Consider the following 21689-nt stretch of genomic DNA (forward strand, 5'->3'; position numbering starts at 1 on the left):
AATCCTACCTCTGGCTTACCACTGACCTCCACAATCCCACTCCATCTGTGCTTCGCAGTGTTTGAATCCTCCCCCACCCTCACCTCCCTGTCCTTGCTTTTCCTGTCTGGGCTTGTCCCCTTTCAACCCTTCCGGTTCCAGGGGAGGAGTCAGCATGGCCATGCTGACCCATTCCCCCCTTTTGCAACACCTTCTGACGTTCTCTCCCCTCCACACCCATAAAGCCCCGTTCCCTTTCCCTCAGCCAGCCGGACAACATCTTCCCTGCTTAAAGGTGCGGCACGATCAAATGGAAAGGGTAGATCAGAGAAAATGTTGCCCTTAATTTCTATAAAATAGTTTGGTGATATACAGATGGTTCTGCCTATGCCCTATTCATAAGAACTTCCTGTGTCAAAGCTGCCTGTGCACCTAACTCTGACACACCTCCCATTTCCCACAGGACTTTTGTCCTGCAGGGATGGATCCTATGGCCAGAATTTTCAGAGGAGTTCAGTTCTCACAACTGGGGCCAGAGTTTCAAAAGAGCTCAGCCAGATTAATAATCTGGCCTGTTTATTTAGGTGCCTAAATGGGAACTGAGCTCTTTTGACAATGTGGCCCTATGTTCATCCGCTGCCATGGTCTCCACTGAATCTTGTGTAGTAATTTATGCCTGTGCAAAGTGACTCAGAACTGTCGTGTTTTACACTCACTTTACATAGGAGTAAATGATTACTCTAGGTGCCAAGACAGTAGAGAAATGTCCACTGTTTACAGAGTGGGAACAAATGGGACAAATTCATCCCTGATCAGACGCAAGTGACTTCATCCAGTATATTCATATGAAACTTTAAAGGATTTTAGGATATTACTTGTTGAGATAAATGGCAAGTTAACAGGTTATTTCTATATTATAAGGATAAATACATGTTTACTATTCGCTGCTAACAAACATAAAAGTGAAATAGATTTTACTGGAGTTAGCAGAAAATGCATATTTCAAACACTACAGTATTTACTGAAAGCAATAAGGAGTGGGTAGACCCTCCAGCTCCCAACCTTGATGTGTTTCCCCTCGGAACTTTCATTACCCTACTCAAAGTTGGGGTTGATCTTACAAAATCTGTCAACTTAATAACATTTCTATCTTATCATTCAACTAAAAACATAGCAAAGGTTCTTGGTGCTTCCATAATGTACTTATGCAGTCTAGCATTCATTAATAGGCCTGATTAAGGCGTGTGGCATTGGTGTTGATATACAAATTAGACCAAAAGTCAGAATCTATCTTAGTATTGCAAATCAGCTGTCATTCCATTGCAACAAATGGAGTTGCACCGCTGTAAGATGTGAGTGGAGAATTTCACTTGTTGTTGTGCATTTGTACAGCTCCTAGCACAAATCAGCCCTGTTCAGGACTGGGACTTCTAGGAAATACAACTACCACAGAACAAATAATAAAATAATAATAGTTAATCAGCCCCAGGTGTCAAGAGCTGTCAAGACTATGGCCTTTCTTTTCCACCAGATAGTGCATGAGGAATATCATAAAGAAATTCCACGGGTCTCACAATTCTTCCACTGAGGACAATTATCCTTCAAGCATTACTACTTTTTAATGGACTCCACCATACTGAGTATTGTATTTAATAGAAAGGAGTATTTCTTCTCATGAAAATAGTCAAAAGATGTGGCCATATTTTGGACATCTCGTTAATAGCAAGGGTTCCAGAATTTGAGGATGAGGACATGCAAATAAGTTCATTGGTTGATCTAATATTCAATGCAAATTACTTTTTTTTTTTTTGCATTTTTATGAACACATCAAGCCATCCTTTATATGCGATTTAGATAACACAGTTCACGAACTGTTAACCAGCCCAGTGTAAGTTAATGTCTATAACACTGTTCACAGCACACACCAAAAAATAAAAAAAGGTTGCGGACAGCCATAGGGCTTATTGCTTCATGGCCAATAAAGCTGAACAGTTATGAAAAAAGTAATTTCTTTAGGTGCACCATCAGTGGCAAATTTCTGGTTTTAAATGATGCATTCTGTTTCTTTAAGTGGCTTATGTCAGGCTCCTGGTCTGCTTATTTTGTACTATACTACGGTGAGCCAGCTTTTTTTTTTTCTCATTGAAGTTTATAAAACATATCAAAGGTGCCTGTCTGCTACTCTGTGGGCATTTGATAGTATTTAAAATAACAACACAACAAAACCAAAACCAATAATAAATGCGCAGAGGAAAACTCCACCCCTAGCACATCCCACCAGGGGGACTTCCCCACTAAGCTTGCATCCTCCATAAACAATCACTCCCTTTGGGCCCCACCCACACCTTTTGGACACTTGACCAGTGTCAAGGTTCCTTCCCCACTCTGAACGCTAGGGTACAGATGTGGGGACCTGCATGAAAACCTCCTAAGCTTATCTTTACCAGCTTAGGTCAAAAAGTTCCCCAAGGTACAAAATATTCCACCCTTTGTCCTTGGATTGGCCGCTACCACCACCAAACAAATACTGGTTACTGGGGAAGAGCTGTTTGGAAACGTCTTTCCCCCCAAAATACTTCCCCAAACCTTGCACCCCACTTCCTGGACAAGGTTTGGTAAAAAGCCTCACCAATTTGCATAGGTGACCACAGACCCAAACCCTTGGATCTGAGAACAATGAAAAAGCATTCAGTTTTCTTACAAGAAGACTTTTAATAGAAATAGGAGTAAATAGAAGTAAAGAAATCCCCTCTGTAAAATCAGGATGGTAGATACCTTACAGGGTAATTAGATTCAAAACATAGAGAATCCCTCTAGGCAAAACCTTAAGTTACAAAAAAGATATACAGACAGAAATAGTTATTCTATTCAGCACAATTCTTTTCTCAGCCATTTAAAGAAATCATAATCTAACACATACCTAGCTAGATTACTTACTAAAAGTTCTAAGACTCCATTCCTGGTCTATCCCCGACAAAAGCAGCATCTAGACAGACCCACAGACCCTTTGTTTCTCTCCCTCCTTCTAGCTTTTGGAAGTATTTTGTCTCCTCATTGGTCATTTTGGTCAGGTGCCAGCGAGGTTACCTTTAGCTTCTTAACCCTTTACAGGTGAGAGGAGTTTTCCTCTGGCCAGGAGGGATTTTAAAGGGGTTTACCCTTCCCTTTATATTTATGACAACCAGAAACACGGATCATTCAAAAAGTTATAAGAATATGCTGGTATTCTTTGAGTGGCTGTGGTTCTCCATGACAACAGTTCAGGAAGTTGTGACCGTGGTAACAGCAACCGGCCTGTGAGATTAAGCATTGGATTTCACATTAGGTCACAAAGGAAGAAAGATGATTGTGGATGCTGGTTATGGAGTTTGCATGCTAAAACTATATGTAGCTGGAACCACAACTTATAAGACAAACATTTAGTGTTCAACACACACAAATACTTTTGTAAATTTCACAACCTGAAACCCTGACCTATCCATTTACTCGTTTTACTGTTTATGCACCTGGTGTGTTTGACTTTTTTTTTTTTTAACTCAAAAACAGATGCTCAGATGTACCAATATTAAAACTGAAATCTGAGTTTCCATTCTGCTTTTTATTGTATTGAACTTGGATGCAATCATCCACTAAGTAATTCATAGAAGAGTTCTTAGTTTCTGCCTTTCCCAGTCCAATAAGGTTGGTTCTTGTAGAAAATGGATTTTTAAGAGTTGCTAAAAAATTTTTGTTTGTCAGATAACTAAAGATTTCTGTGTGAGCAATGCAATTTTTATGAGTTTTTGTGATCATACATGTAAGAGAGAAGCTCTGAACATTAGCAGGACAGTAGCTCATCTAATATATGTTTGTTGCTGTTGAACTTTGTGGATTATTGCTTGCACAGAATGTTGTATTTTAAAGTGTGGTTTTACTGTCAGTTTTCTCTTTTTTTCCCCTCCCATTCATTTTATTCACACACTTCCATTTCACATTGGCCCTTTGTTTTGTAACACATCAGTTATGCCAACTACACTGCTTCCCACCAGCCCTGAATCCCCTGTTCCACCAACCTCTCTGATTGATTCCTCTCCTTCCCCTTCAGCTATCCCAAGTTCCAGTGTCCTCCCCTCTGCTCCCCGAGATGTGGTCCCTGTTTTGGTCTCCAGTCGATTTGTCCGTCTCAGTTGGCGCCCACCTGCAGAAACTAAAGGGAATATCCTGGCATACACTGTCTACTTCTCCAGGGAAAGCATCAACAGGTAGGTGAAAATGACTAAGATGACTTAAGCAGCCCACTACTGTTATCAGGGTGTTCATGGTCCTAAAGCTGCGCAAGGTTTTTATTAGTGTCTCACAAATTATTCTTATGGTTTTGGATACAATACTTCACAATAATAGCCAGTATGAAGACTGAGATTGTCTACTGTAATTTATCTAAGTTCATATACCATGCTTAGTACCTTGATAACAGAGCACCTTTCTGGCTAGGAGGGTAGTATATTGATTGTAGCTTATGCAATCCCAATTTACTTGCAACAACTTTATCATCCTAATTTCTTGTCTAATATATGGCTAGTAGATTAGCACATTTACTTTTCATTTCCCTCTGGAGAAACAGGTTCAAATTCTGTTAAAATCACAAATGAAAGTAAATTTGGTGAGCTTTCCTTAATTGATAAAGGAGGATAGCTCCAGCAAAAAACCAATGTCTAATTCAGCAATGGTGTAAAATGGAGTAACAAGAATGGGTGCAAGAGTGGTACAGGTATTACAGGTGAGAACTGAGCTGTTAATAGCAGAGTTGTGTTTTGGAGATTGCACTATGCTATGCCTCAGTTTCATAAGTATTTATAATTGTACATTGAAAAGCTATTCTGTAATAAAGATGTTGTGGGGGTCTTGTTTGTTGCTCACATGATTCCCTGTCTAATGTGCTCAGGGTACATGTGAAAAAGATGCTTTTAGTTTAGTTTAGTTTTTCTAATGGGCAAAATCAGCCTGAGATCTGAGAGTTAAGATGGATTTTCCCTTCCTTCACATCATTGTCTATTAAACGTCACTTTCACCTTAACTGCACTTGTAATACACCTCAACTGTGTGATGGTTAATGGTATTCTTGTAGGAGCCAGAAAGAACACAGATTCTGAGGGTGAATTAGAATGAAACCTATATTGATTTGAGAAGTAAATGAATTTGCAATGGAATCATTGAGAACTAATATACTTGGCACCCCAGGACCATTTTGTATAGTCATTTTCCCCAAAAACCTTTTCCCACATTTTGATCTCATTTTATGAGGTGGAGTAGCATCTGCAAAGAGAGATTTTTAGGTTTAGCCTTGGGTTTTTTTGGGAACTATGCCTTATCCACAGTGAAGTATGTGCTTAGCTATGAAGGGCCCAGTCCCATTCTCTCATTGTTTACTTGTATTCTCCTGTCTGTCTGTAACCATCAGTTAGTTATCTCTTATCTTACACTTATAGTGTAAACCCCTTGGAGCAGGGACTGTGTTTGTGTTCTGTGTTTGTGCAGTGCTTAGCACAATGTGGTCCTGATCCATATCTAGGGCTCAGAGGCGCTACTTTAATACTACTAATAATCAATACAGTCTTACCAAAGGAGAAACTCCCCTTTTGGAGATTAGCATGTGCAAAAAACTGCAGGGTTTGGCCCTTGATCTCTAGCATTATATGTTTTATTTGATGATGCTACAATAATGTTGGGATTTTTAAGAAAAATAGTGCTATGCGCTTCTCAGAACAAACAGAAACCTACAATTATTACAGAAATTCTTACAGCAAGAGTCAAACCATTCTCTTTAATGGAAAACTGCACCCATTTTGCTCAGCAGAATACCCTGCAAGTACACAGTGCCCACAGCACAACTTCCTGAAACATGATGTCATTTGTGGGAGCCCTGTGGAGTGTCTATAAAGGTGAAGAGGAATGATGGGCTTCTGTTGAAAATACAGCCCTAGGAGCCAGGGTTGTTGGGTTTTATTCATGGGTCTGCCACAGACTTCTCTGTGACCTTGTGTTGTGAAGATAATATATGGATAGGGCTGTCAAACGATTACAAATATAATCACAATTAATTGCACGATTAAAAAAATTGTGATTAATCACAGTTTTAATTGCACTGTTAAGAATAGAATACCAATTTAAATTAGCCATATTTTAGATGTTTTTCTACATTTTCAAATACATTGATTTCAGTTACAGCACAGAATACAAATTGTACAGTGCTCACTTTATATTATTATTTTTATTACAAATATTTGCACTGTAAAAAAGATAAAATAATATTTTTCAATTTACCTCATACAAGAACTGTGGTGTAATCTCTTTATTGTGAAAGTGCAACTTACAAATTTAGAATTATTATTAGTAAAACCTTTAGAGCGTACAGGTGAAAGCATGAATGTGTATACAAATGTTTAGCATATCTGGCACGTAAATACCTTGCAATGCTGGCTACAACAGTGCCATGCAAACACTTGTTCTCACTTTCAGTGACATTGTAAATAAGAAGCAGGCAGCAGTATCTCCCATAAATATAACCAAACTTGTTTGTCTTAGCGATTGGCTGAACAAGAAGTAGGACTGAGTAGACTTGTAGACTCTTAAGTTTTACATTGCTTTGTTTTTGAGTGCAGTTAGGTAAAAATATGTATAATAAATTTAAATTGGTATTCTATTATTGTTTAACAGTGCAATTAAAACTGTGATTGATTCACTAGATTTAAAAAAATAGTCGCAATTTGTTTCGCATTAATTGCTTGCGTTAAATAAGATTAATTTACAGGCCTATCAATTAAAGATTCTAAGGTATTCTTAGATACTACAGAAATTTGGGATATATAAGTAACTAAGATAGCTAGAACATGCTAACCACTGTGTGAGGAGCTGACTGTTCTTAAAATCCAATTTAGATCAGCGGATGCTCAGCATGTTACACAATCAATCCATCAGTAGGGCCCCGTGTCTATCACGGATTCCATGACTTTCCGCGAACTCCGTGACTTGTGCAGTGGCCAGTGTGGCTGACCCCAGGACCGCCCAAGCAGCTGGCTCCGGGTCAGCTGCTCTGGTGGCCACAGAGCCTGCCACACCATCCGTTACTGGCGCAGCTCTGCAGCCAGCCACTTTGGCATCCCCGCAGCATGCAGCGGTCCCTGGGGCAGCCAGAGCAGCTGCTGCTCCTCACAGCAGCGGCCCCCAGGCACCTCCGATTTAGTCAGGGGTATTTATAATATAAGTCATGAGATAGGTCATGGCTGTGAATTTTTGTTTATTGCCCGTGACTTCTCCGTGACTTTTACTAAAAATACCTGTGACAAAATCGTTGCATTATCCATTAGCTATCTCAGTTTGGGCACCGAACAATTGATGCTCTCAAATAAATGGACATTCTTGAAAATATGGATGTTAACATCTGTGCTTCAATTTCCTCAACTATAAACTAGGGATAATAATACCACCCATACTGCACATGGGAACTTTCAGAACTGATGTTATAAAATGCTTTGGGATTTGAGGATGGAAGGGATGGTAACAATGCAAAGCATTATTACAATTATTTCTCATCTGCTTTAATGCCATACTGAATCAGACCAGTGGTCCATCTAGCCCAGTATCCTGTTTTCAACAATGGCCAGTAGCAGCTTAACATTGAAAAGAATACTTCAGTATTTAAATATGAAATATTTATATAAAACTACTGTTATTTTTTTAAGATTCCAAGATATATCCATATCTATATCTGTATCTGTGTAGTAAGGGCCTCCAATTCCCTTACACTGGTTGAATATTTTCTTCCATTTAATTTCAGTAACACTCTCACAGAGGGTAAGGCACTATTCAATGTGAGGGTGTCAGACTCTAGCCCTAACCCAGGTATGGAAGTTGTTAACACTCCCTTGCAGAGGGTTTTCATGCTTCCAAAATTTAAAAAAAAATCTTTTTAGCAAGATGGCAGCCTCCAGCGCTTAGCTTAAAGATGCCAATTGTAATTAAAAACTTTCTTAAAAAATAAATTTCACAGTTTAGCCATGGCGAGAACTGCCTCTGGTCTTCTGAACTTTCAGCCTGTGAGGCTGAACCAAATGAAGGTAGTTTTCCTTTAAGCACTTGCATAGACTACTGAGTCATTTATTGTTTATATGTTATTTTTACAGAAGAGCTATTTTTCTCCTTACAAAAATAGTGGATCTGACATTAACCTCAGGCATGCAAAGAAATTGTCAGGCAAATTACTGTAACTCGAGAGTAAGAAGCTCTTCCCAGTTTGAGAATAACAGTAATTTTGTGTGACGATTGACAGTACCAGTAATGCTAGGGATGTGTATAAGTCCATACCTCAAACTTCTTTAGAGCCAATCTTTAGTTGTACAAAGAAAAGGAGTACTTGTGGCACCTTAGAGACTAACTTGGTTAGTCTCTAAGGTGCCACAAGTACTCCTTTTCTTTTTGGAATACAGACTAACACGGCTGCTACTCTGAAACCTTTAGTTGTACAGTAACTACTGGGTGACATCCATCTCACAGGTTTGAAAAGCAGATTGAGAACCAAGTCTCCTCAGATCGTACACTTGCTAGGTTGAAGCTATTGCCTTATTGCTAATCCAGCTTTCCAATAAGTGAATTTTAAATTTTCCCCATCAGCTTTCTTGTATTACATGCTGTTATTGGATGCCAAAGAGCCAGGCAAGTCTTTGAACTTGAGCTAATAGGAACAGTGAATTGCTGAAAACAAGCTGGACTCTTTTCAAGAATGTCTTTCCTTACCAGACACCAAAAACATCTAAAGGGGAAAGAGAGGGAGAAGTTTGTGTAGTATGGGGCTGCAATTTGAACAAGAGGGCTCCCTGACTCAACACTTCTAAAGAGAAACCCCTTTGGAAGTGAAGCATTTATCATATACCCTCACCTTTGGTGTGTTTTTGATGGCCTGCTTTTTAATCTTCGCACTTGGGTAGGCTTGCTTCAGGGGATCAAACACTGAAATGGTTTTGCTTGCTGATAAGGAAAGCACTTACAGGTAAAGGGCAGGGTTTTTTATTCTTATAAGTATGATAAAACAAACCTAAATCTATTAGGAAATAAATAAATAAAGACCACAGAACACACCTGCATCCAAAAGAATATCTGCATGAGAAAATGCTTTCGTTTAAAAGACATCATGCTTTCAAACTATCTGCTGACATATTTAAAGGAAAAATAAACATGATTCAAAGGAACAGATGACGAAAAGTAATGATAAACATCTGTTAGTGGGTGCTAATGTTTATCTTCTCCATTAAAATATCATGAAAATATCATGTCACACTTTTAAAAATAATGGTAAAATTTTCAACAGTGCCAGAGTCACTTGGGAGGCTAAAGCGTTGTCTACATGGGAAAGCTTTGTTCAGTGTAAACTAGGTTGCAGATTTAAATGGATATCGTTATACAAGTATATTCTGGCTTTTATGGTTTAGTTTAAACTAGGGCTTTCAAGCAATTAAAAACATTAATTGTGATTAATCACATGATTGATAAAATTAATCGTGATTAATTGTGCTGTTAATAATAGAATATCGTTTATTTAAATATTTTTGGATGTTTTCTCCCTTTTCAAATATATTGATTTCAATTATAACACAGAATACAAAGTGTACAGTGCTCACTTTATATTATTATTTTTACTACAAATATTTGCACTCTAAAAAACAAAAGTAATAGTATTTTTCAAATCTCCTAGTACAAGTACTGTAGTGCAATCTCTTTATCATGAACATTGAACATGTCAAATTATGTACAAAAAATAACTGATTTCAAAAATAAAACAATGTAAAACTTTAGAGCCTAGAAGTCCACTCAGTCCTACGTCGGCCAATCGCTCAGAAAAACAAGTTTGGTTACAATTTGCAGGAGATAATGCTGCCAGCTTCTTGTTTACAATGTCACCTGAAAGTGAGAACAGGCATTTGCATGGCACTGTCGTAGCCAGTGTCGCAAGATATTTACTTGCCAGATGCACTAAAGATTCATATGTCCCTTCATGCTTGAACCCCCATTCCAGAGGATATGCATCCATGATGTTGATGGGTTCTGCTCGATAATAATCCAAAGCAGAATGGACGGACATCTTCATTTTCATCATCTGAGTCAGAGGCCCCACCAGCAGAAAGTTGATTTTCTTTTTTTGGTTGTTCGGGTTCTGTAGTTTCTACATCTGAGTGTTGCTCTTTTAAGACTTCTAAAAGCATGCTCCACACTTTGTCCCTCTCAGATTTTGGAAGTCGCTTCAGATTCTTAAACCTTGGGTTTTTAGAAATCTCACATTGGTACCTTCTTTGTGTTTTGTCAAACTGCTGTGAAAGTGTTCTTAAAATGAACAACATGTGCTGGGTTATCATCCAAGAGAGCTATAATATGAAATATATGGCAAAATGCGGGAAAAACAGAACAGGAGACATACAATTCTCCCCCAAGTAGTTCAGTCACAAATGTAATTAATGCATTCTTTTTTTAACGAGCATCATCAGCATGGAAGGATGTCCTCTGGAATGGTGGCCCAAGCATGAAGGGGCATACGATGGTGTAGCATATCTGGCATGTAAATACCTTGCAATGCCAGCCACAAAAGTGCCATGCAAACACCCATTCTCACTTTCAGGTGACATTGTAAATAAGAAGCAGGCAGCAGTGTCTCCCGTAAATGTAAACAAACTTGTTCATCTTAGCGATTGGCTGAAGAAGAAGTAGGACTGAGTGGACTTGTAGGCACTAAAGTTTTACATTGTTTTGTTTTTGAGTGCAGTTATGCAACAAAAAAATCTACATTTGTAGGTTACACTTTCACAATAAAGAGATTGTACTACAGTACTTGTATGAGGTGAATTGAAAAAATACTATTTCTTTTGTTTATCATTTTTACAGTGCAAAGATTTGTAATAAAAGTAATAATATAAAGAGAGCACTGTACACTTTTTATTCTGTGTTATAATAGAAATCAATATATTTGAAAATGTAGAAAAACATCCATAAATATTTAATAAATTTCAATTGGTATTCTATTGTTTAACAATGTGATTAATCATGATTAATTTTTTTAGTTAAGCGCATGAGTTAACTGAGATTAATCAACAGCCGCAGTTCAAACCTCTTCCCAAGTGAGATAAGCTTACCAAAAAGAGACACTTTTAGACGGATAAGAAGGTAATGATACTGAGATAGCTGTATCTATGTAACCTGTAAAACTTTTCCATGTACACATATATACCCATTTACAAAAGTTACTTTGTCACTTAGGAGCCTACCTAGATTGCGAGCAGCTTGTACAGTGCCTGTTCTGTGACTGGGGCTCCTATGAGCTACAATAATACAAATAGTAAATACTATTACTACTATGTCTTACTGAAAATCAATGGGACTGTGGGCTTGTCGAAACTTACCGGGGATCGACACGTGGCGATCCATGCATCGGCAGTCGATTTAGCGGGTCTAGTGAAGACCCGCTAAATCGACCGCAGATCACTCTGCTGTCAACTCCTGTACTGTACCAGATGGAGAAGAGTAAGGGGGTCGATGGGAGAGCATTTCCCGTCGACATCGCATAGTGTGGTCCGCACGGTAAGTAGATCTAAGTTACGTTGACTTGAATTACATTATTCACGTAACTAAGTGGTTCTCAAACTTTTGTACTGGTGACCCCTTTCAGATAGTAAGCCTCTGAGTGTGACCCCCCACTTATAAATTAAAATCACTTTTTTATATATTTAACATGATTATAAATGCTGGAGGCAAAGCGGGGTTTGGGGTGGAGGCTGACAGCTTATTCTTACTCCCCATGAATAACCTCGTGACCCCCTGAGGGGTCCCGACCCCCAATTTGAGAACCCCGACGTAACTCAAATTGCATAGCTTAGATTGACTTTTCCATGTAGTGTAGACAATGCCTTAGACTCCCAAGTCACTTAGGTGCTTTCGAAAAATTTACTCAAAGTCTTTAAAATTAGTAATGGACTCAAGATGCAAAAACTAGCTCTAGATCCAGCTCTTTAATTTCCCCAAAACTCAGGAGCATTTAAACACAGGCTTTAGGTCTGGCATAGTATATAGATTGCAAGGTCTTTTGAGCAGGGCTCTGTTTGTTCTGTGCACTGTGTAGCACATTTTTTCCCTGTGAAAATTCACTCATAATAATAGGGAGTTAGATTCAATATTCAGATCCACACCCTGGTTCAGATTTCAAGTATTCCCCCAAACACTGGGGCTGTTGCCATGATTCATAGAATCATAGAATCATAGAATATCAGGGTTGGAAGGGACCTCAGGAGGTCATCTAGTCCAACCCCCTGCTCAAAGCAGGACCAATCCCCAATCAAATCATTCCAGCCAGGGCTTTGTCAAGCCTGACCTTAAAAACTTCCAAGGAAGGAGATTCTACCACCTCCCTGGGTAACGCATTCCAGTGTTTCACCACCCTCCTAGTGAAAAAGTTTTTCCTAATATCCAACCTAAACCTCCCCCACTGCAACTTGAGACCATTACTCCTTGTCCTGTCATCTTCTACCACTGAGAATAGTCTAGAACCATCCTCTCTGGAACCACCTCTCAGGTAGTTGAAAGCAGCTATCAAATCCCCCCTCATTCTTCTCTTCCGTAGACTAAACATTCCCAGTTCCCTCAGCCTCTCCTCATAAGTCATGTGTTCCAGACCCCTAATCATTTTTGTTGCCCTTCGCTGGACTCTCTCCAATTTATCCAAATCCTTCTTGTAGTGTGGGGCCCAAAACTGGACACAGTACTCCAGATGAGGCCTCACCAATGTCGAATAGAGGGGAACAATCACGTCCCTCGATCTGCTCTCTATGCCCCTACTTATACATCCCAAAATGCCATTGGCCTTCTTGGCAACAAGGGCACACTGCTGACTCATATCCAGCTTCTCGTCCACTGTCACCCCTAGGTCCTTTTCCTCAGAACTGCTGCCTAGCCATTCGGTCCCTAGTCTGTAGCTGTGCATTGGGTTCTTCCGTCCTAAGTCAGGACCCTGCATTTATCCTTATTGAACCTCATCAGGTTTCTTTTGGCCCAATCCTCCAATTTGTCTAGGTCCCTCTGTATCCTATCTCTGCCCTCCAACGTATCTACCACTCCTCCCAGTTTAGTATCATCCGCAAATTTGCTGAGAGTGCAATCCACACCATCCTCCAGATCATTTATGAAGATATTGAACAAAACCGGCCCCAGGACCGACCCCTGGGGCACTCCACTTGACACCGGCTGCCAACTAGACATGGAGCCATTGATCACTACCCGTTGAGCCCGACAATCTAGCCAACTTTCTACCCACCTTATAGTGCATTCATCCAGCCCATACTTTTTTAACTTGCTGACAAGAATACTGTGGGAGACCATGTCAAAAGCTTTGCTAACGTCAAGAAACAATACATCCACTGCTTTCCCTTCATCCACAGAATCAGTAATCTCATCATAGAAGGCGATTAGATTAGTCAGGCATGACCTACCCTTGGTGAATCCATGCTGACTGTTCCTGATCACTTTCCTCTCGTGTAAGTGCTTCAGGATTGATTCCTTGAGGACCTGCTCCATGATTTTTCCGGGGACTGAGGTGAGGCTGACTGGCCTGTAGTTCCCAGGATACTCCTTCTTCCCTTTTTTAAAGATTGGCACTACATTAGCCTTTTTCCAGTCATCCGGGACTTCCCCCGTTCGCCACGAGTTTTCAAAGATAATGGCCAATGGCTCTGCAATCACATCTGCCAATTCCTTTAGCACTCTCGGATGCAACTCGTCCGGCCCCATGGACTTGTGCACGTCCAGCTTTTCTAAATAGTCCCTAACCACCTCTTTCTCCACTGAGGGCTGGCCATCTACTCCCCATGTTGTGATGCCCAGTGCAGCAGTCTGGGAGCTGACCTTGTTCGTGAAGACAGAGGCAAAAAAAGCATTGAGTACATTAGCTTTTTCCACATCCTCTGTCACTAGGTTGCCTCCCTCATTCAGTAAGGGGCCCACACTTTCCTTGGCTTTCTTCTTGTTGCCAACATACCTGAAGAAACCCTTCTTGTTACTCTTGACATCTGTTGCTAGCTGCAGCTCCAGGTGCGATTTGGCCCTCCTGATTTCATTCCTACATGCCCGAGCAATATTTTTATACTCATCCCTGGTCATATGTCCAACCTTCCACTTCTTGTAAGCTTCTTTTTTATGTTTAAGATCCGCTAGGATTTCACCGTTAAGCCAAGCTGGTCACCTGCCATATTTACAATTCTTTCGACTCATCGGGATGGTTTGTCCCTGTAACCTCAACAGGGATTCCTTGAAATACAGCCAGCTCTCCTGGACTCCTTTCCCCTTCATGTTAGTCCCCCAGGGGATCCTACCCATCAGTTCCCTGAGGGAGTCGAAGTCTGCTTTCCTGAAGTCCAGGGTCCGTATCCTGGTGCGAACCTTTCTTCCCTGCGTCAGGATCCTGAACTCGACCAACTCATGGTCACTGCCCCCCAGATTCCCATCCACTTTTGCTTCCCCCACTAATTCTTCCCGGTTTGTGAGCAGCAGGTCAAGAAAAGCTCCCCCCCCCCCAGTTGGCTCCTCTAGCACTTGCACCAGGAAATTGTCCCCTACGCTTTCCAAAAACTTCCTGGATTGTCTATGCACCGCTGTATTGCTCTCCCAGCAGATATCAGGAAAATTAAAGTCACCCATGAGAACCAGGGCATGTGATCTAGTAGCTTCTGCGAGTTGCTGGAAGAAAGCCTCATCCACCTCATCCCCCTGGTCCGGTGGTCTATAGCAGACTCCCACCACTACATCACTCTTGTTGCTCACACTTCTAAACCTAATCCATAGACACTCAGGTTTTTCTGCAGTTTCGTACCGGAGCTCTGAGCATTCATACTGCTCCCTGCTCAGGCTGAACTGTTTTTAAAACCTGCCCCCAGATTGGACTTTTATTCAGTTCTCTTTCCTGATCTAATTTAAACATGCAGGATTTGCTCGCTGGCCATTTGTTTGCATTCCCTCTTCTTTTCATCTTTAATCTTCCATCCACCACCCACACCCCATCTCTGTCTTTGTCAGGCTGACCCTGGACAAGTGTGGGCATTGATTCATGCAGGCATTTGATCTTTGTGTGGTTTTACATTAGTCACCACAAGGACAGACCCACTGTTTGCTTTTGGCAATTTGTTCATGATCTAATGCAGTGGTCTCCAAAGTGGGGTGCGCTCCTGGATCGCTGAGTCTTCGGCGGCAGGCCGGAGGCAGCTCGGCTCTCCCTGCTCCGCCTTCGGCGGCAGCTCTTCTTTTTTTTTTTTTTTTTTGCTTCCCTAGAGCTGGCCCTGGGGGTGCGCGATCCAAGAAGTTTGGAGACCACTGATCTGATGCATGCTATTATGAGAAAAAATTACATTCAGTTCTAATATCACCTCAGAATATGTCTAGTTAACCGTGCACAGTATTCACAGAATTCAGTCTTCCCAGTGGAGAATAAAAAGAGCAATGCTGTATTTATACTGTAATATATATTCCTGTCCAACATTTTCAGCTAGACATGGGCCCAAGAAGCAAAGTCCATGTTTAGATTCTAACCCTTCAAATTCTGATTGTGTTTGGATCTGGTATTTTGGTTTGTGCCCATCTTTCTTCTTAGTTACTATTAATAAATCTCAGTTTTTTCTCTGATAAATGAAATTAAGGCCCTGATTTTGCAAAGAGATTGATACTTTTGGAGACAACAGGACTCCCCTTGATGTAAAGGTCCACGTAGGGAAGATCAGGGCCTACATTAATATTATAAAGGACCAAGGCATTGATTTGTTTTTCTTTTTGGTCACAAATTAACAGGTGCAAAATCTTAAAGCCAGAAAGGCCATCAGATTATCATCTAGTCTGACCTGTGTAATACAGGCTATAGAATTTCACTCAGCTACCCCTGTACTGACTAACACATATCTCCCAGAAAGATTTTCATCCTAAAGTTTTTAAAAATTATTCCTAGAGGCACTGTTCATGTTTGTTGTTTTCCTGTTATAATCCAGGTCTTTCTGCTACTTCCCAGGAGTGAAGATAGTGGGAGGTACCAAAAAAACTTAAGGTGCTAAAACCTTATTAAATTAATAATATGCATTTCACAGCAAGGAACATTAACATGACTCTTCCACCTTGAAACAACTAATTAGGTGTTTGATACATTGTAAAAGCATTTGTTGCTCGCCTCAGAGGTGTATGGGAACAATGTAATTGCATTATTAACCCTGATACACTTATGTAAGATGATCTACATTCACCTTTGGAAATTACATATTGTAGGCTCCATCTTATAAACAAGTGAATCACGTTAGAAACTGTTGTTTATTTTACACATGAATGTTGTGGTCTAGATTTTCAAAAACTGATTGTCTAAAGTTAAAGGCTCCTGATTTCAATGGGAGCTGCTGGATCCTCCTCACTATCTGTGGTAATTTATAGCCCACATTACCGTAGTATCTGAGCACCTCACAATTGTCAGTGTATTTATCCTCACAACACACCTATGAGGTAGGGTAGTGCTATTATCCCCATTTTATATATGGAGAACTGAGGCAGAGAAAATCTAAGTGACTTGCCCAAGGTCATACAGGAAGGCTGTCACAGAGCAGGTACCTGAACCGAGGTCTCCCAAGTCCTAGCCTAGTGCCCTAACGGATGCTCATCCTTCTCATATGAAAATTAAATCACTTATGTAGGTGCCTAAGTAAGAATATAGGATTTGAAAGCATAAATCAGGAGTTCAGGATCCTGACACAGGGAAGAAAGGTAAGCAGCAGAATATGGACCCTAGACTTCAGGAAAGCAGACTTCGACTCCCTCAGGGAACTGATGGGTAGGATCCCCTGGGGGAATAACATGAAGGGGAAAGGAGTCCAGGAGAGCTGGCAGTATTTCAAGGAATCCCTATTGAGGTTACAGGGACAAACCATCCCAATGTGTCGAAAGAATAGTAAATATGGCAGGCGACAAGCTTGGCTTAACGGTGAAATCCTTGCGGATCTTAAACATAAAAAAGAAGCTTACAAGAAGTGGAAGATTGGACAAATGACCAGGGAAGAGTATAAAAATGTTGCTCGGGCATGTAGGAATGAAATCAGGAGGGCCAAATCACACCTGGAGCTGCAGCTAGCAAGAGATGTTAAGAGTAACAAGAAGGGTTTCTTCAAGTATGTTGGTAACAAGAAGAAAGCCAAGGAAAGTGTGGGCCCCTTACTGAATGAGGGAGGCAACCTAGTGACAGAGGATGTGGAAAAAGCTAATGTACTCAATGCTTTTTTTGCCTCTGTCTTCACGAACAAGGTCAGCTCCCAGACTGCTGCGCTGGGCATCACAGCATGGGGAGTAGGTGGCCAGCCCTCTGTGGAGAAAGAGGTGGTTAGGGACTATTTAGAAAAGCTGGACGTGCACAAGTCCATAGGGCCGGACGCGTTGCATCCGAGAGTGCTAAAGGAGTTGGCGGCTGTGATTGCAGAGCCATTGGCCATTACCTTTGAAAACTCGTGGCGAACGGGGGAAGTCCCGGATGACTGGAAAAAGGCTAATGTAGTGCCAATCTTTAAAAAAGGGAAGAAGGAGGATCCTGGGAACTACTGGCTAGTCAGCCTCACCTCAGTCCCCGGAAAAATCGTGGAGCAGGTCCTCAAGGAATCAATCCTGAAGCACTTAGAGGAGAAGAAAGAGATCAGGAACAGTCAGCATGGATTCACCAAGGGAAGGTCATGCCTGACTAATCTAATCGCCTTCTATGATGAGATTACTGGTTCTGCGGATGAAGGGAAAGCAGTGGATGTATTGTTTCTTGACTTTAGCAAAGCTTTTGACACGGTCTCGCACAGTATTCTTGTCAGCAAGTTAAAGAAGTATGGGCTGGATGAATGCACTATAAGGTGGGTAGAAAGTTGGCTAGATTGTTGGGCTCAATGGGTAGTGATCAATGGCTCCATGTCTAGTTGGCAGCCAGTATCAAGTGGAGTGCCCCAGGGGTCGGTCCTGGGGCCGGTTTTGTTCAATATCTTCATAAATGACCTGGAGGATGGTGTGGATTGCATTCTCAGCAAATTTGCGGATGATACTAAACTAGGAGGAGTGGTAGATACGCTGGAGGGCAGGGATAGGATACAGAGGGACCTAGACAGATTGGAGGATTGGGCCAAAAAAACATGATGAGGTTCAATAAGGATAAGTGCAGGGTCCTGCACTTAGGACGGAAGAACCCAATGCACCGCTACAGACTAGGGACTGAATGGCTAGGCAGCAGTTCTGCAGAAAAGGACCTAGGGGTGACAGTGGACGAGAAGCTGGATATGAGTCAACAAAGTGCCCTTGTTGCCAAGAAGGCCAATGGCATTTTGGGATGTATAAGTAGGGGCATAGCCAGCAGATCGAGGGACGTGATCGTTCCCCTCTATTCGACATTGGTGAGGCCTCATCTGGAGTACTGTGTCCAGTTTTGGGCCCCGCACTACAAGAAGGATGTGGATAAATTGGAGAGAGTCCAGCGAAGGGCAACAAAAATGATTAGGGGTCTGGAACACATGACTTATGAGGAGAGGCTGAGGGAACTGGGATTGTTTAGTCTGCAGAAGAGAAGAATGAGGGGGGATTTGATAGCTGCTTTCAACTACCTGAGAGGTGGTTCCAAAGAGGATGGTTCTAGACTATTCTCAGTGGTAGAAGATGACAGGACAAGGAGTAATGGTCTCAAGTTGCAGTGGGGGAGGTTTAGGTTGGATATTAGGAAAAACTTTTTCACTAGGAGGGTGGTGAAACACTGGAATGCGTTACCCAGGGAGGTGGTAGAATCTCCTTCCTTGGAAGTTTTTAAGGTCAGGCTTGACAAAGCCCTGGCTGGGATGATTTAATTGGGGATTGGTCCTGCTGTGAGCAGGGGGTTGGACTAGATGACCTCCTGAGGTCCCTTCCAACCCTGATATTCTATGATTCTAATTTAGAACACCGGGTTTTGAAGATCTATCTATCTGTCTGTCTAGCTATCTTATGGCTTTATACTACTGCCCATCACCATAGTATTGGGTTGCCTCCCATGTGAACTTGAAAGCAATTATAAAGTCCCGAATGGATTTCATGAATCTCAGCCCTTCTTTCTTTGTTATTTTTCGCACGTTAAATCCTGAGGTCCTTGCTTGGGTTATTACTCAGTCCTTACTCAGTCAAGTTTGGAAAATTTACTTTTGCTATGGTACATTTCTTATTTTTTGAAGTTAGGAGAAAGTGGGGGAAGCATAAAAGCACTCCTTAGATTTTATAAAACAATACATCAGCTAGTCTCAGGTCATTAATCTGGGATATAAGACATATAGGAAAATTATGTGTTGCAGTTGCAAAAAGAACATTTCTAGACTCAGATGTCAGGTTTCTAATTCTTTATTTGGAAGACATCCTCAATACGACAGCTGGAAACCCCCCAAAATAGGAATTAGACAAATAATGGAACCTGCCATAATATAATACTGTCCATCTTTTCTAGCATATAAAGAGGGAAGTATTGGTTAGTATAGAGCAAGCTAGCCAGGAACGGGAACACCTTAGACTGTGGTTTTTCAAAGAGCCTAAGGGAGTTAGACACCCAAATACCACTGAAATTCAATGGAGGATGAGTACCTAAATCTCTGAGGTGCCTTTGAAAGTCCTAGCCAGAATCACTATCTGCGTATTGATCACTTGTTCTGACAAGCCTAATTCTGAATGGATTAAGATGTGAACAGTAGCCTGAGATGTAGGTCTGAGAAACAAAATAGTTATAAATCCCACCCTGGTCTGTGTCCAGTGGGCCTGATTCTTCATTGTTTTGCAGAGGACAAAATGCTACTATGTCAGCATTTTCACGCATGCCATTGGTAGCATTTTGCACCCAATTTGCACAGACTACACAAGTTGTAAAGCAGCAGAGATTCAGACCCTTTAAGCCTAAAGTGTAGATTTGATACACTTAGGGGAAATAATGGTACTCAGCAGGCATAATAGGCTCTTCAGTTCCTTGACTGGAGTTCTACATAACAGGGAAAGAAAATTCAAGTATTTCCTTTGCATATTACTTGGAATAGATTTGCTGCAGAAGTGCTGGACGCTGTGTATCATCCCTAATGTGCTGTGTATCGTCCCTAATGTGTATAAGATGGACATCACTGCAGGTAGCGTTGCCACAGATGAAGATAAACAGATATATAAAAGCAAATACACAATCAAAAGTTCTAGAGGAGCTGCTGAACTTAAGAGAAGTTTCATTTTTTGAGATTTAGGTGAATAGAATTTCCCATTTTTGCTTCATCTCTGTTTTCCTTTTATCACTTCCTTCCTACTGTTTTGTGTGTTGAAGGGCCTCTTCTGTTACTTATTTATCTCAACAAAAAAGTGGTTCTCATAGGCAATAGCAATACGTGTCTGACCATCCCACAGCTCACTGAAGTTATTTTTTTCCTTCATTTCTTACTGTTGTGAATTCCCACATTGCAAAGAATTAATGTAAAGGTTGTTATGGGCTAGATTCTGCATTGACATGAATCTCTTGCTACCTCACTGACTTCAGCGGAGTTGCACTCAGGGTCAGTGAGCCTGCAATATGGCTTATTTTGGTTTTGAGTTCAACAGATTCCATTTCCCAAAAGAAGGGAGTAGCTTGGTTCTGGATTCCACCAGAATAATAATAGAAATTGGAGATGGAAGAGACCAGGGGTGAAGAGGGTTTGGTTTGGTCAAGCACAGATCTACTTCCTCTGCTAAAAGCAAAGGGAGAGCTCCCCTCCTCTTCCCATTTTGGAGGAGCAGCACTACTCCACAACTCTCTGGCCCATGTAACAGGAAATCGACCTGTTGCTTTTTATCTGCTTGCACCATTAGAAGAGACCTATGGTCCCCACTATCTCCTATGTAGGACTTTGCTGGTTTGCTCCGTAGACTATATTCACCAGTGCTTTGTCTAATCCACCAGTGCTTTGTCTGAATGAAGCAGAGCAAGGACTTGAACCTGGGCCCCCCCAAGTGCTCTAATCTAGAGAGAGAGACTGATACTGTAGCCTGGTGGTTAGGAAAGTAGTGTTGACATAGTCCTGCAAAAGTAGAAGAAAAAGTGATCACTGATAAAGTTTGCAGATGACAGGGGGTCTGGATCGCTTGATAAATCAGGCACAAGCAATAATATGTGTTTTAATACGACTAAGTGTAAATGTATACATCTAGGAACACAGAATGTAGGCCATGCTTTCAGATGGAGAACTCTATCCTGGGAAGCAGTCAGTCTGAAAAAGATTTGGGGGTCATAGTGGACAATCAGCTGAACTTGAACTCCCACTGTAATGCTGTGGCCAAAAGAGCTAATGCAATTCTGAGATGCATAAACAGGAATCTTGAATAGGAGTAGAGAAGTTATTTTACGTCTGTATTTGGCACTAGTGCAACTGTTGCTGCAATAGTGTGTTCGGTTCTGGTGCTCACAATTCAGGAAGGATGTTCATATATTGTAAAGGGTTCAGAGAAAACCCATAAGAATTATTAGAGCATTAGAAAACCTGCCTTATAGTGATAGACTCAAAGAGCTCCGTTTATTTGGCATAACAAAGAAAAGATTAAGGGATCACTTGATTACAGTCTGTAAGTATCTACATGGGGAACAAGAACTCTTCAGTCTATCAGAGAAAGGTACAACAGAATACAGTGGCTGGAAG

The 21689-nt window shown here is 41.1% G+C and overlaps 1 protein-coding gene across 1 annotated transcript in view; it reads left to right on the forward strand.

The window, feature by feature from the left end:
* The window catches only part of DCC (DCC netrin 1 receptor), a 954381-nt gene that overhangs the window by 641320 nt on the left and 291372 nt on the right, over positions 1-21689 (forward strand). Inside the window, exon 8 of the mRNA XM_074952368.1 lies at positions 4064-4220. Within this exon, the coding sequence (XP_074808469.1) occupies positions 4064-4220 (157 nt within the window). The remainder of the gene's footprint in view (positions 1-4063; positions 4221-21689) is intronic.

This window comes from Natator depressus, chromosome 5, assembly GCF_965152275.1.
Source record: "Natator depressus isolate rNatDep1 chromosome 5, rNatDep2.hap1, whole genome shotgun sequence".
Taxonomy (NCBI): domain Eukaryota; kingdom Metazoa; phylum Chordata; order Testudines; family Cheloniidae; genus Natator; species Natator depressus.